General features: G+C 42.8%; 1 protein-coding gene across 1 annotated transcript; it reads right to left on the bottom strand.

The window, feature by feature from the left end:
• Positions 1–7,100: 7,100 nt before the first annotated feature.
• Positions 7,101–15,505, bottom strand: rpp40 (ribonuclease P/MRP 40 subunit). The gene is made up of 8 exons (XM_064992123.1): positions 15,266–15,505; positions 14,884–15,028; positions 14,689–14,757; positions 12,714–12,809; positions 12,428–12,553; positions 11,967–12,165; positions 7,623–7,757; positions 7,101–7,504 (listed from the first exon to the last, which is right to left on the bottom strand). The coding sequence occupies exons 1-8, from the start codon at positions 15,380–15,382 to the stop codon at positions 7,306–7,308; spliced, it is 1,086 nt and encodes a 361-aa protein (XP_064848195.1). The 5' UTR covers positions 15,383–15,505; the 3' UTR covers positions 7,101–7,305.
• Between the last annotated feature and the right edge of the window lie 1,226 nt (positions 15,506–16,731).

Raw genomic sequence — 16,731 nt, 5'->3', positions numbered from 1 at the left:
GACGAGGCCAGGGTACACGGTTCAAGGCTCAGTTGTGACGAGGCCAAGGTACACGGTTCAAGGCTCAGTTGTGACGAGGCTAGGGCACACGGTTCAAGGCTCAGTTGTGACGAGGCCAAGGTAAACAGTTCAAGGCTCAGTTGTGACGAGGCTAGGGCACACGGTTCAAGGCTCAGTTGTGACGAGGCCAGGGTACACGGTTCAAGGCTCAGTTGTGACGAGGCCAAGGTACACGGTTCAAGGCTCAGTTGTGACGAGGCCAGGGCACACGGTTCAAGGCTCAGTTGTGACGAGGCCAGGGTACACGGTTCAAGGCTCAGTTGTGACGAGGCCAGGGTACACGGTTCAAGGCTCAGTTGTGACGAGGCCAGGGCACACGGTTCAAGGCTCAGTTGTGACGAGGCTAGGGTACACGGTTCAAGGCTCAGTTGTGACGAGGCTAGGGTACACGGTTCAAGGCTCAGTTGTGACGAGGCTAGGGTACACGGTTCAAGGCTCAGTTGTGACGAGGCCAGGGTACACGGTTCAAGGCTCAGTTGTGACGAGGCCAGGGTACACGGTTCAAGGCTCAGTTGTGACGAGGCTAGGGTACACGGTTCAAGGCTCAGTTGTGACGAGGCCAGGGTACACGGTTCAAGGCTCAGTTGTGACGAGGCCAGGGTACACGGTTCAAGGCTCAGTTGTGACGAGGCCAGGGTACACGGTTCAAGGCTCAGTTGTGACGAGGCCAGGGTACACGGTTCAAGGCTCAGTTGTGACGAGGCTAGGGTACACGGTTCAAGGCTCAGTTGTGACGAGGCCAGGGTACACGGTTCAAGGCTCAGTTGTGACGAGGCCAGGGTACACGGTTCAAGGCTCAGTTGTGACGAGGCCAGGGCACACGGTTCAAGGCTCAGTTGTGACGAGGCTAGGGTACACGGTTCAAGGCTCAGTTGTGACGAGGCTAGGGTACACGGTTCAAGGCTCAGTTGTGACGAGGCTAGGGTACACGATTCAAGGCTCAGTTGTGACGAGGCCAGGGTACACGGTTCAAGGCTCAGTTGTGACGAGGCCAGGGTACACGGTTCAAGGCTCAGTTGTGACGAGGCTAGGGTACACGGTTCAAGGCTCAGTTGTGACGAGGCCAGGGTACACGGTTCAAGGCTCAGTTGTGACGAGGCCAGGGTACACGGTTCAAGGCTCAGTTGTGACGAGGCCAGGGTACACGGTTCAAGGCTCAGTTGTGACGAGGCCAGGGTACACGGTTCAAGGCTCAGTTGTGACGAGGCTAGGGTACACGGTTCAAGGCTCAGTTGTGACGAGGCCAGGGTACACGGTTCAAGGCTCAGTTGTGACGAGGCCAGGGTACACGGTTCAAGGCTCAGTTGTGACGAGGCCAGGGTACTAGCCAAGAGCAGTGCCTTGTTCTTAACTCCATCTTCTAATGTCAAAATGTGTGTTCTGATCTGAAGCGATTATCATTGAGAATAGCCTTTAATCTCACCACTCAGTACCATGGATGTAGGATTTTTGCAGCTTCAGCATATCTCACCTTGTTTTTTTGTTGTTGTATTGAGGATACTTCTGAAATGCTGTGGAGGCATTCTATTTACATTAGTCAAAGACCTGGGGGGGGGGGGAAGATGTACAGCTTTTTGAGTTTGTAAAACAAAAACGTTATTCGCCTACAGTTTTGTTTTGTATTTGTCTTTTTATATATTAATTCTGACTTGGCCAATGTTTTGTGGCCTCACCAATCATTTGGCCATATTCCTTGTTTCACTGGATTTATAAAAGTAGCAGAGCTCGGGGTAACAGATGTCATCGCAATATCCCAATATCTGGACAACTGCTGTTACCTTCAACCTATTTCGATAAAGAATTATGGAAAATGTCATTATTTATATTGCCTATGAATATTTAAATATTTAAAGTGGAGATGGTTTGGACAAAAGTAGTGTCTGTTTTGAGTCATTGTTCATGGTTTCACAGTTGATTTTATTTTATTGAAAAGTGAAGTATCTTCTCGGGGCAGTCTACTCGTGGACATAGTATGATTTTAGTTATCACTTTCAGTTTTGGCCTTCGCGCATAGATGTATAAAATTGTTAACGCCACAACTGCACCAGTCGGCTTGTTTTATTAGCATATTTTTTTCTTCTAGAAGGGATAGAAGTCAGTATTTCGGTTGAGATTTTCTGTAAGCAAAGGTGAAGAGGTATTGTGTATCAATAACGCGATGCTCTTTGTAAAAACATGTCCTTTTGCTTAGTTTTCCCAAATTATGCCTGAGAAGCATGTCATACCTCGAGTGCTCCAGAGTGGCGCAGGGGTCTAAGGCACTGCATCTCAGTGCTGGAGGCGTCACTACAGACCCCTGGTTTGATTCCAGGCTGTATCACAACCGGCCATGATTGGAGTCCCATAGGGCGGCGCAGAATTGGCCCAGCGTCGTCCGGGTTTGGCCGGGTTAGGCTGTCATTGTAAATAAGAATTTGTTCTTAACTGACTTGCCTAGTTAAATAAAGATGTTTATTTTTTTACGTACTTCATGTTTCACTGAATGCTGATTTAGAAATATTAGCAGGCGCCTTCTACACTTGGACCACAGTTCAATGTAATGTCCTCAACACGTTTTTCTCATTGAAGAAATTTACTGTCTTTAAAAAATATAATTTGTAGTGTGTTAACACAGCATGATGATGAGGCTTGTCTAGTGTACACAGAATTCACTCATTCTGTTGAAAGATTCCAAGAAGCGTTGTTGAAATTGACTGCATTTTTGTACAGCAACGAAATCATTTTAAAGTACGAAATCCCATAATCCTCACCCTTCTGAAGAACTGTGTGAACTGCCTTGACTCAAATCCTGGTACAGCATTTTTGCATACATGTGACCTATTTTGTAGTTGAACTTATATAAATATACATGCTGTACAATCTGAACGTGTGTTTTTTTTATATATAGATTAATGAAATCTATACTTGCTGTGAAAATAAATGGTCTGAACCTGTTAAAGTAATGTGTTGGTTAGGTTCTACATTCAGAAAGTTTTCAGACCCCTTGACTTTGTCCACATTTTGTTAGGTTACAGCCTTATTCTAAAATGTATTAAATCGTTCCCCCCCTCATCAATCTATACACATAATGAAAAGGTAAAGTTTTAAATTTTTTATGTTTGCACATTTATAAAAAATAAACTTACATTTACATAAGTATTCAGACCCTTTACTCAGTACATTGTATAAGCACCTTTAGCAGCAAATACAGAGTCTTCTTGACACACCTGTATTTGGGGAGTTTCTCCCATTCTTCTCTGCAGATTCTCTCAAGCTCTGTCAGATTGGATGGGGGAGCGTTGCTGCACAGATATTTTCTGGTCTCTCCAGAGATGTTAGATCGGGTTCAAGTCCGGGCTCTGTCTGGGCCACTCCAGGACATTCAGAGACTTGTACCGAAGCCATTCTTTGCATTGTCTTGGCTGTGTGCTTAGGGTCGTTGTCCTGTTGGAAGGTGAACCTTCACCCCAGTCTGGGGTCCTGAGTGCTCTAGAGCAGGTTTTCATTAAGGATCTCTATATTTTTCTCTGTTCATATTTCCCTCTATCCTGACTAGTCTCCCTGCCACTGAAAAACATCTCCACAGCATGATGCTGCCACCACCATGCTTCATTGTAGGGATGGTGCCAGGTTTCCTCCCACATGGTTTCATCAGACCAGAGAATCTTGTTTCTCATGGTCTTGACTCTTGTGAGTCCTTTAAAGTGCCTTTTGGCAAACTTCAAGTGGGCTGTCATGCCTTTTACTGAGGAGTGGTTTCCATCTGGCCACTCTACCATAAAGGCCTGATTTGGTGCACTGCAGAGATGGTTGTCCTTCTGGAAGGTGCTCCCATATCCACAGAGAAGCTCTGTCAGAGTGACCATTGGGTTCTTGGTCACCTCCCTGACCAAAGGCCCTTCTCCCCCATTTGGCCAGTCGGCCAGCTCTAGTAAGAGGTGTCTCCAAACTTCTTCCATTTTAAGAATGATGGTCACTATGTTCTTGGGGACCTTCAATGCTGAGAAATGTTTTGGTACCCTTCCACAGATTTGTGCCTCGACACAATCCTGGCTCGGAGCTCTAAGGACAATTCCTTTGACCTTATGGCTTGGTTTTTGCTCTGATGTGAACTGTGGAACCTTTCCAAATCATGTCCAATCAATTGAATTTACCACAGGTGGACTCCAATCAACTTGTAGACACAGCTCAAGGATGATCAATGGAAACAGGATACACCGGAGCTCAATTTCGAGTCTCATAGCAAAGGGTCTGAATATTTACATAAGCAGTGGGGATTTTAGCATGTAAATCTCAGTGAGTCAAAAAATATATAAATAATATGTTGATTCATGCCAGCAAACCCACTACACAACACTAAATAATACACGAATTGCACTATAAAAGTGACAAACGGTGCCCAAATAAAGCTGTCCCAACACCTGAATAATCAGCAGAGGCTTGTCTGGCAGTGAAACAGTTCATTCAGCCTCATTTACTGAATAACAGCTGACTTGCTTAAAATTTGTTTTTTAATGACAATTGAGACGTACAAACTATGGCATAAGGGGACAACGAGCGGATAAGAGGCAATCTGAAATTTTGATTAAGACATTATGAGCGAACTAGGACGGACATAGTCAATATAACTATTTGTTCAGCAATTTTGAAATGTACAGCGACAATTCAGAACATGGGCCGTTCTTACAGTGTTCTCCCTGTACACCAAGTCAGAACCGTAGAATAAATTAAAGCAGACAATGAAAGCTCTTACAATATTCAATGATTAAATTTCTCTAAAACAGGCTATAGGTGTGCACCACCAAGTCAGAACTGTAGGTGAAATTAGGAGGGGACACTATATAAACGAGTCATCCCGCAGTGTTTGATTATACCCTGCTTGGCTGTCGAAACGTTGGTATTAAATTTTTGCATCTGAGCTCCTAGAGTGTGCGGCTCTCTTTTATTTTGAAATTAGGAGGGGAAACAGGAGCAAATTATTAGGGTGAGGCACATGGGCCACTAACAGCTTACTACACAACATACACTTAGTATTACTTTCTTAGCTACAGTATACATATCTCCCTGGCATATTACATCATCTATACAGCAGCATACAAGACATTGTTGGACTCACCTTGTGCTGTGCTCACTTGAACAGGTGGCGCGGCGGTCCTTCGTGGGCAAATGTTGTCATCAAAGTTGTCATTTTCTGGATTTATGGTGCTTTCAAGACAACTGGTAACTCGGAAAAAAACAAGGTAGAATCATGACGATGTCAGTGATCTTCAGGTCGTAGCTCGAGAAAGAGTTCCCGAGTTGGATGACCGTTCAGAACGTATTTTCTCAGTCGGAGCTTGTTTTTTCTTCTCCAGAGTTCCTGGTTGATATTACTGAAATCAGAAATTCCAGTTTTGAGCATTGCAGAAGCCATGCTGGATTGACACCATGGCCAATGTTGAATGTTTATCCTTTTAAGCTTGGAAGAGAGACCCTTAAACCCAGACTTGGGACCACACATCCACTCCACTGAAGAGCAGGCTAGTGCAATGCTTGCAGTTAGCCACTGATTCCTTCCAAACCACTCAGTTGAATTTGTGATTTCCAACTTGTGTAATGTTTCTGTCCAATGGCCGATGAGCACCAAATACATTTGATCTATTATTTCTCTTCTTATGACAAGGACTTGCCAGTAGATAGTCGACTTGATTCATGACTGCTAGCTAAAGTTTTGAAAGTATGAAAGTTCTTTAAATTTTCCTTATTGACTGACCTTCATGTCTTTTAAAGTAATGATGGACTATTTTCTCTTTGCTTATTTGAGCTGTTCTTGACATAATTTGGACTTTGTAGTTTTACCAAATAGGGCTATCTTCTGTATACCCCCCCTACCTTGTCACAACAACTGATTGGCTTAAACACATTAAGAAAAAAATCCAGAAATGTACTTTTAACAAGGCACACCTGTTAATTGAAATGCATTCCAGGTGACTACCTCATGAATCTGGTTGAGAGAATGCCAAGAGTGTGCTAAGCTGTCATCAAGGAAAAGGGTGGCTACTTTGAAGCATCTCAAATAGATTTAGATTTAACACTTTTTTTGGTTACATGATTCCATGTGTGTTATTTCATTGTCAAATAAAGAAAAACCCTTGAATGAGTAAGTCTCCATACTTTTGAATGGTACTGTATGCTGAAAATAAATGCAATAATTTGTAATATGTTACTAAGTTACAGTTCGAGTAAATCAGTCAATTGAAATAAATTCTTTAGGCCCTAATCTATGGATTTCACATAACTGGGAATACAGATATGCATCTGTTGGTCATAGATACCTTAAGAAATGGGCCTCAAGATCTCGTCACGGTATTTCTGTGCATTAAAATGGTCATTGATACAATGCAATTGTGTGTTGTCCGTAGCTTAAGCCTGCCCATACCATAACCGCCACCATGGGGCACTCTGTTCACAATGTTGACATCAGCAAACGGCTAACACAGCATGACATCATACACGTGGTCCTCGGTTGTGAGTTCGGTAGGACATACTGCCAAATTCTCTAATACAATGGAGGCAGCTTATGGTAGAGAAATGAACATTCAATTCTCTGGCAACAGCTCTGGTGGACATTCCTGCAGTCAGCATGCCAATTGCAAGCTCCCTCAAAACTTGAGACATCTGTGGCATTGTGTTGTGAGACCAAATTACACATTCTTGATTGGTTTAATCAGCTTCTTAATTAATATGCCACACCTGTCAAGTAGATGGGATTATTTTAGCAAAGGAGAAATGCTCACTAGCAAGGATGTAAACAAAACATGTTTGAGAAATAAGCTTTTTGTGCTTATGTTACATTTGTGGGATCTTTTATTTCAGCTCATGACACGAGACCAACACTTTTTACACGTTGCGTTTATATTTATGCTCAGTGTATTATGGAAATGTTTTGAAATGACAATGCACTTTTCTTTTATGCAGATTTTAAAAAATTAAAATGTATCCTGTGTAGCACCTTCACTTGAAATGATTGGACGAAATCAATTTCATGTTTCCTGAAATGTATAAAAACAACCAAGAACAACTTACTATGAGCACTTCAGTTGGACTCAATTATTTTATTGAAGACGGCAAAGCCAAAAATTAAGATTAAGCAAATTAGTAGATTTCTTTAGATCACAATTGATAAGCAGTAAATCTTGTGAACAGTTTTGTACACATAATACCTTATTTTCCAAAAAAAAAAACAAGCTGAACAAAAAAAAAAAAAAATCTTTCGTTTTGTGGTCATCATGGGGGACATCTATCATGGGAGCCAGTGCCCATGTGCAACCAGTAGTCCTGGTTCTTGAAGAGGACGAGGTTGTAGAAGTTTTCGCCACCCTTGTGAAACCCGTGTTCTGCATCTCCCCAGGAAACGGGACTGTCCATGAAGCCGTGTACAGTCAGTGACAGCCAGGACGTGATTTTGGGTTCGTCAAAGTACCGCCTGGGTTTAAGAGAAGACCACATAGTAAATGAGTATATATATTTAAGACTTGATTTTTTTATATAACTTATTTCATGAGTGAACCGATACAGTCATGTGTTGCAGAAGGTGAACTTACTGCAGTTCCTGCAGCAGAGAGTAGATGTCTTCGGGCAGCAGCAGGCCGGACACTGTGCAATGCAGGGCTTGGCTCACCAGTGTTTGGGGCTCTGGACAGACGTATGTTGAAAGGAAGCTGGCTGCTGTATTGTCACTAAACAACGAACAACATATTCACTAGCTTTCTGCATGAGTGTGTTTGTGTTATGAGAGAGAGAGAGGTCAGCCACAAGGGAGAAGTTAATAATACCATGACAGATTTCCCTCTCTCTTACACAATTACCCAGTGCCACATACAGTGCCTTCAGAAAGTATTCATACCCCTTGACTTGTTCCACATTTTGTTGTGTTACAGCCTGATAAAAAAATACATATTAAATATTTTTTTTTTCTCACCCAGCTACACACAATACCCCATAGCAGCTGATGCGCCATGTCTAATATTTAAAAAGTCTAGAGTTATTGCTCGCCTGAGGTACAGTACCTTATAAGCTGTAGACCACACTATCTACCAAGAGAGTTCTTATCTATATTATTCATAGCCGTCTATTTACCACCACAGAACAATGCTGGCACTAAGATCGCACTCAACCAACTCTAAGGCCATAAGCAAACAAGAAAATGCTCACCCAGAAGTGGCACTCCTAGGGGCCGGGGACTTTAATGCAGGCAAACTTAAACCAGTTTTACCACATTTTTTTACCAGCATGTCACATGTGCAACCAGAGGAGAAAAAAAAACTTGAGACCACCTTTACTCCACACACAGAGATGCATACAAAGCTCTCCCCTGCCCTCCATTTTGGCAAATCTGACCATTAATCTATCCTCCTGATTCCTGCTTACAAGCAAAAACTAAAGCAGGAAGTACCAGTGACTTGCTCAATACGGTCAGATGGTGCGGATGCTACGCTACAGGACTGTTATGTGAGAATGCTATTTATTGACTACAGCTCAGCGTTCAACACCATAGTGCCCACGAAGCTCCTCACTAAGCTAAGGACCCTGGGACTAAACACCTCCCTCTGTTACTGGATCCTGGACTTCCTGATGGGCCACCCCCAGGTGGTAAAGGTATGCAAAAACATGTCTGCCACACTGGTCCTCAACACTGGGGCCCCTCAGGGGTGTGTACTTAGTCCCCTCCTGTACTACCTGTTCACCCACGATTGCGTGGCCAAACACGACTCCAACACCATCATTAAGTTTGCTGGCGACACAACAGTGGTAGACCTGATCACCGACAACAATGAGACAGCCAATAGGGAGGAGGTCAGAGAACTGGCAGTGTGGTGCCAGGACAACAACCTCTCCCTCAATGTAAGCAAGACAAAGGAGCTGATCGTGGACTACAGGAAGAGGCGAGCCGAACAGGCCCCCATTAACATCAACAGGGCTGTAGTGGAGTGGGTTGACAGCTTTAAGTTCCTTGGTCTCAACATCAACTATATATCATGTTCCAAACACACCAAGACAGTCGTGAAGGCACGACAACACCTTTTCCCCCTCAGGAGACTGAAAAGATTTGGCATGGGTCCCCAGATCCTCAAAACGTTCTACAGCTGCACCATCGAGAGCATCCTGACCGGTTGCATCACCACCTGGTATGGCAACTGCTCGGCATCTGACCGTAAGGCGCTACAGAGAGTAGTAGTGCGTATGGCCCAGTACGTCACTGGGGCAAAGCTTCCTGCAATCCAGGACCTATATAATAGGCAGTGTTAGAGGGAAGCCCATAAAATTGTCAGAGACTCCAGTCACCCAAGTCCTCGACTGTTTTCTCTGCTACCGCAAGGCAAGCAGTACCGGAGCGCCAAGTCTAGGACCAAGAGGCTCCTCAACAGCTTCTACCCCCAAGATATCAGACTGCTGAACAATTAATCAAATGGCCACTGAACTATTACATTGACCCCATTTGTTTTGTACACTGCTGCTACTCCCTGTTTATTATCTATGCATAGTCACTTCACCCCTACCTACATGTACACTGCTGCTACTCCCTGTTTATTATCTATGCATAGTCACTTCACCCCTACCTACATGTACAGTGCTGCTACTCCCTGTTTATTATCTATGCATAGTCACTTCACCCCTACCTACATGTACACTGCTGCAACTCCCTGTTTATTATCTATGCATAGTCACTTCACCCCTACCTACATGTACACTGCTGCTACTCCCTGTTTATTATCTATGCATAGTCACTTCACCCCTACCTACATGTACACTGCTGCTACTCCCTGTTTATTATCTATGCATAGTCACTTCACCCCTACCTACATGTACAGTGCTGCTACTCCCTGTTTATTATCTATGCATAGTCACTTCACCCCTACCAACATGTACAAATGACCTCTAACCTGTATTCCTGCACACTGACTCTGTACTGGTACCCCCTGTATATAGCCTCCACACTGACTCTGTACCGGTACCCCCTGTATATAGCCTCCACACTGACTCTGTACCGGTACCCCCTGTATATAGCCTCCACACTGACTCTGTACTGGTACCCCCTATATATAGCCTCCACACTGACTCTGTACCGGTACCCCCTGTATATAGCCTCCACACTGACTCTGTACCGGTACCCCCTGTATATAGCCTCCACACTGACTCTGTACCGGTACCCCCTGTATATAGCCTCCACACTGACTCTGTACCGGTACCCCCTGTATATAGCCTCCACATTGACTCTGTACCGGTACCCCCTGTATATAGCCTCCACACTGACTCTGTACCGGTACCCCCTGTATATAGCCTCCACACTGACTCTGTACCGGTACCCCCTGTATATAGCCTCCACACTGACTCTGTACCGGTACCCCCTGTATATAGCCTCCACACTGACTCTGTACCGGTACCCCCTGTATATAGCCTCCACACTCGTTCTGTACCGGTACCCCCTGTATATAACATCCACACTGACTCGGTACCGGTGCCCCCTGTATATAGCCTCCACACTGACTCGGTACTGGTACCCCCTGTATATAGCCTCCGCATTGACTCGGTACTGGTACCCCCTGTATATAGCCTCCACATTGACTCGGTCGGTACTGGTACCCCCTGTATATAGCCTCCGCATTGACTCGGTACTGGTACCCCCTGTATATAGCCTCCACACTGACTCGGTACTGGTACCCCCTTCTTCTACAAGAAAAATCTCATTTACATAAGTATTCCCACCCCTGAGTCAATGCTTTGTAGAAGCACCTTTGACAGCGATTGATTTGAGTCTTTCTCGGTAAGTCTCTGAGAGCTTTCCACACGTGGATTGTGCAACATTTGCCCATTATTCTTTAAAAAATAATTCAAATTGGTTGATCATTGCTAGAAAACCATTTTCAGGTCTTGCTATAGATTTTCAAGTAGATTTACGTCAAAACTGTAACTCGGGAACATTCACTGTCTTCTTGGAAAGCAACTGCAGTGCAGATTGGTCTTGTGTTTTAGGTTATTGTCCTGCTGAAAGGTGAATTCATATCCCAGTGTGTGGGGAAAGCAGACTGAACCAGGTTTTTCTCTAGGATTTTGCCTGTGCTTAGCTCCATTTAATTTATTTATTTTTATTCTGAAAAACTCCTCAGTCCTTAACAATTACAAGCATACCCATAACATGATGCAGCCACCACTATGCTTGAAAATATGGAGAGTGGTTCTCAGTAATGTGTTGTATTTGCCCCAAACATGACACTTTGTAGTCAGGACAAAAAGTTAATTTCTTTGCCACATTTTTTGCAGTATTACTTTAGTGCCATTTTGCAAAAAGGATGCATGTTTTGGAATATTTCTGTTCTTTATTTTCATTCTGTCAATTAGGTTAGTATTGTGGAGGAACTACAATGTTGTTGATCCATCCCCAGTTTTCTCCTAACACAGCCATTAAAATCAAACTGTTTTAAAGTCACCATTGGTCTCATGGCGAAATCCCTGAGTGGTTTTCTTCCTCTCTGGCAACTGAGTTAGGAAGGACGCTTGGATCTTTGTAGTCACTGGGTGTATTGATACACCATCCATAGTGTAATTAATAACTTCACCATGCTCAAAGGGATATTCAATGTTATTTTCATTTAATTTTTTTTACCCATCTACCAATATGTGCCCATATTGGAAAACCTCCCTGGTCTTTGTGGTTGAATCTGTGTTTGAAATTGAGTGTCCGTTTGAGGGACCTTACAGATAATTGTATGTGTGAGGTACAGCGATTTAAGGTAGTCATTCAAAAATCATGTTAAACACTTATTGCACACAGTGAGTGCATGCAACCTATTATTTAACCCATTTTAAATTCAGGCTCAAAGGACGTGAGAATACTTCCTGAAAGCACTGTATTTATATCCATTAGAACTATATGGTTGTGTACGTACCAACTGACACCAGCGCTCACTGCTCCAAGCCACTCCAGGAAGCTGTGGGGATCACAAGACCGCTGGTCCCCGCGCAGGTCCAAAGCGTTCAGGGATGGACATGGCAGATCCTTCAGGGTGTGGCTACTGACCACTGGTCTGTGCTCTTTCCACTGGTAATGGGACAGGAGACTCTGCAGCGCTCTATCCCCATCCGCACCTTGAAGTCGACAGATGCAATTTTAGAAATGCTTTGAAAGAAACCAGTGGTCAGCTTACGGAAGTTCAAGGTCGTATTCATAAGAGCATACTGTAGCTAACAAAAAACGAGAGTTTCTTATTGGACAAATTCAGATGGGTCCCCTCTCTGTTTCCTCTGTTTTCTTCCATTTAGTCTAGTGAAAACAACCCAGGACTTGGACAGACTAGACATTACATGCCTCAGACTCAACAGTGCAAACAAACACAAAAGGTTCTCCTACCCGAATTGTGCCGTCCTAGCAGGAAGTCGCTTTTCAGAGGCACCCTTTCTTTAAGGCTGGAGAGAACTCGCTGGTAGCGCTTCCCTTCCGGCGCCATGGTTTTGTCCGTCAGGTCAATGGTCACGACTGCAGAACATCCTCATTGTTATTAAATTCAACCAAGTTAGATTTCTTGTCGAACATCACAACAACAAATTGCGAGTAAGAAACCAGGTGAGGTGTGGCGCAAAGAAATATCAATTAAATGTCAATACATAATATGAAAAGATACATTATCCTTTCTCACCATATCTCATGGGCTGTCTGTGATTGTACTGTGATGGCTTTCCCTCCAGACCCAGCTGTTCATACGTGTCCTTATCCACAGAGAGGATCAGCTGACCTTGGATTCAGACAGAGGTTTATTTACAGGACCAGTCAATGTAACGTCGGGCCTCCTTTCTTGTAGTACATTGTGCTCGTATTGAAAGTCAAAATACAACCAGTTTCGATGGTGGTGGAGTTAGTTTAATAGAACTAGCATCGACTCCAAGCTGTATCACAACCGACCGTGATTGAGAGTCCCATAGGGCGGCGCACAATTGGCCCAGCGTCGCCCGGGGTTGGCCGTCATTGTAAATAAGAATTTGTTCTTAACTGACTTGCCTAGTTAAAGGTTAAATAAAATAAATCATCTCCACTGACCCATGTGGCAGCCTGGCAGGGGAGCTCTGGGGTGTATTCATTAGTGCACACTGCAGCAAAACATTTGCAACATAAAATGAGCGTTTCTTATTGGACAAATTTAGATTAGTCCCGCCCCGTTTCAGGCCATTTGCTTCCTTGTGAATACATGCCTGGCAAATTCCATTGGTTCTATTGCCCAGGACAACGTGACTGCAATTTTGTGATGTCTTCTAGTCCCAATATTATACACTACCAGTCAAAGGTTTTATAACACCTACTCATTCAGGGGTTTTTCTTTATTTTTACTATTTTCTACATTAGAATAGTGAAGACAAAACTATTAAATAACACATAGAATCATGTAGTAACCAAAAATGTGTTAAACAAATCTACATTTACTTTATATTTGAGATTCTTCAAAGTAGCCACCCTTTGCCTTGATGACAGCTTTGCACACTATTGGCATTCTCTCAACCAGCTTCATGAGGTAGTCACCTGGAATGCATTTCAATTAACAGGTGTGTCTTCTTAAAAGTTAAGAAATTGCAGCCCAAATAAATGCTTCACAGAGTTCAAGTAACAGACGCATCTCAACATCAACTGCTCAGAGGAGACCGTGTGAATCAGGCCTTCGTGGTCAAATTTCTGCAAAGAAACCACTACTAAAGGACACCAATAAGAAGAGACTTGCTTGGGCCAAGAAACATGAGCAATGGACATTAGACCGGTGGAAATTTGTCCTTTGGTCTAGAGTCCAAATTTGAGATTTTTGGTTCCAACTGACACGCGATGTGGGTGAACGGATGATCTCCGCATGTGTGGTTCCCACTGTGAAGCATGGAGGAAGTGGTGTTATGGTGCTTTTCTGGTGACACTGATTTATTTAGAATTCAAGACACGCTTAACCAGCATGGCTACCACAGCATTTTGCCGTGATATGCCATCTCATCTGGTTTGCGCTTAATGGGACTATCATTTGTTTTTTAACAGGACAAAGACCCAACACACCTCCAGGCTGTGTAAGAGCTATTTTACAAAGAAGGAGAGTGATGGAGTGCTGCATCAGATGACCTGGCCTCCACAATCCCCCAACCTCAACCAAATTGAGATGGTTTGGGATGAGTCGGACCACAGAATGAAGGAAAAGCAGCCAACAAGTGCTCAGCATATACGGGAACTCCTTCAAGACTGCTGGAAAAAGCATTCCTCGTGAAGCTGGTTGAGAGAATGCCAAGAGTGTGCAAAGCTGACATCAAGGCAAAGGGTGGCTATTTGAAGAATCTCAAATATAAAATATATTTTGATATGTTTAACACTTTTTTGGTTACGACATGTATTATTTAATAGTTTTATGTCTTAACTATTATTCTACAATGTAGAAAACAGTCAAAAATAATAAATTAAAACACTTGAATGAGTAGGTGTTCTAAAACGTTTGACCAGTAGTGTACTTTCTAGCCTGTTTTAGACCATGGCTACTACTCTACACACAGGCTTAAAATTGCCAGTGGTCTTTTATTAAGTCTACAGCGATAGGACTACAGTGTGAGTCATGTCCTGTAATAAGATGATAATAGGTAGAACAGGGAACTCACCGCTAGGGAGAAGTGCAATGGTGTTATCCTGGTCAATGCTTGTCTTGTAGGAAAGAGCATAGAGAGCACCTGAGAAAACAAATAGGCATGCTTTAAACTAGCATGAAAATAACACCTTTTTCTTACTGAAAGGTAGTTGTTTCATTTACCCAATTTAATAGTGCATGCAATAGTGTTATCCTACTATGCACTTACCATTCCACACAACATTCTTCAAGAAGTCTTTATCCAAAAACTCATAGACTGGTACATTTTTAACCAGAAAATACTTGCTGAAATTGTTTATGACACTGGCCAGCCGGGAAGAAAGGGCACCACATCCCGGTATTACAACCGACACCTGAGAGGATGAATTAATTACCTAATGTTTTTAGTTCACATCACATGCATCTATAGTGTCACACATTATTACATTGGTAATTTGCTTAATCCACAGACTGGCTAGTTAGCAAACAGTGTTGTTTAGATTTAACACGTAGGTGAAACAAGTGGCAAAACAAACTGAGTGGCAGCAGGTTCCGTGCAGATAATCTAAACCATCTAACGTTAGCTACCACAGAACCATAAAATTGCTTACCTTGTGGTTAAAATAATGTTTTGACACGTGAGTGTCGTGTCTAGACTTTTCATGCTCAAAATTCGATTTCTCGCAAACAAGTAAACTTCTTGGACACTTGTCTAGCTCCGGGTACATTTTATTAGACTTGTATCAACAACAACAAAACTAAACACATTTAAACCAAAGACATTTAGCTATACACACACTTGTGAATCAAACATGTGAAATACAGTACGTTCCTCTCTGAACGTGTAAACTACTTCCGGCTAGAGAGCCAGCGTGCTTGCGTGTCACGTGTTTAATGTAGCCAATCGCGTTTAAAGTAGCCAATAGCGACCATAGCAAAACTCTAAACCACAGTTCAGAAACCTGTAGTCTTTGTCCAGACCATCAAATATGCCTTTTGCTCGTTCAGAAGGACGCGACGTTTTGGATCGTTCAGATAGAAATTTGCTATGTAGAACAAACATACCTCTCTTACATGTAGTATAAGGAATCACATAATCTCTATTGACAGCATTTCTATCTGCAACGTTCGAGAATGTCAGGCAACCAAACGTGGCCCTGGCCTGCCAACAGAAATGTGCATTACATGAGATGTCCCATACGTAAGATCTGCAGTGGTCAAGGAATTACATTTCATGACATTTATTTTGAAACATCAGTTTCAAGTTTTATTAGTCGTACGTACAAAATACACATGGCTGTCCAACCAAATGCTTACTTGCAGGTTCCTTCTCGAGAATGCAACAACAATAACAAATAATAAAAGATAAGAATACGAACGTAAAGTAAATAGAATACATATTTACGCATAAGTATAATACAGGAAGGCACAATTTATAGTCCAATATTTACATATTTTGTGGAAGGGGGGATTGGGGATGCAAGTTTTTAAATTGTGCAGTATTTAGCAATAATAAATAAGAGTTTTGCAGCAGCAGTTGTGATGTGTGTGTGTGTGTGTGTGTGTGTGTGCGTGAGTGCATGTGTTCTAGGTGTGGAGACTGTGCAGTTTAAGTTACACATTTGTTTAAAAGCTTCTTTAAAAAAAAATAATAACAATTAATTAAACTAAGCAAGTCAGTTAATAACATATTCTTATTTACAATGATGGCCTACCCCGGCCAAACCCGGACGATGCTTGGTCAATTGTGCGCTGCCCTATGGAACTCCCAATCATGGCCAGATGTGATACAGCCTGAAATTGAACCTGGGTGGCTGTAGTGACGCCTTTTGCACTGGTAAAAATACACATAAAGAAATACCAATCAATGGATCCACATTAATAAAATATGAAGGAGCTTCAATTACATTGAGAAATAAATCTAAACACATGTTGTGTTGGTCCCATGTTTCATGAGCTGAAATAAAAGATCCCAGAAATGTTCCATACACACAAATGGCTTGTTTCTCTCAAATGTTGTGCACAAATTTGTTTACATCCCTATTAGTGAGCATTTCTCATTTGCCAAGATAATTAA

Source organism: Oncorhynchus masou, chromosome 17 (genome assembly GCF_036934945.1).
Source record: "Oncorhynchus masou masou isolate Uvic2021 chromosome 17, UVic_Omas_1.1, whole genome shotgun sequence".
Classification (NCBI taxonomy): domain Eukaryota; kingdom Metazoa; phylum Chordata; class Actinopteri; order Salmoniformes; family Salmonidae; genus Oncorhynchus; species Oncorhynchus masou.
The sequence above is the reverse complement of the archived record's forward strand: the minus strand, read 5'-3'. Positions and strand labels throughout refer to the sequence as shown.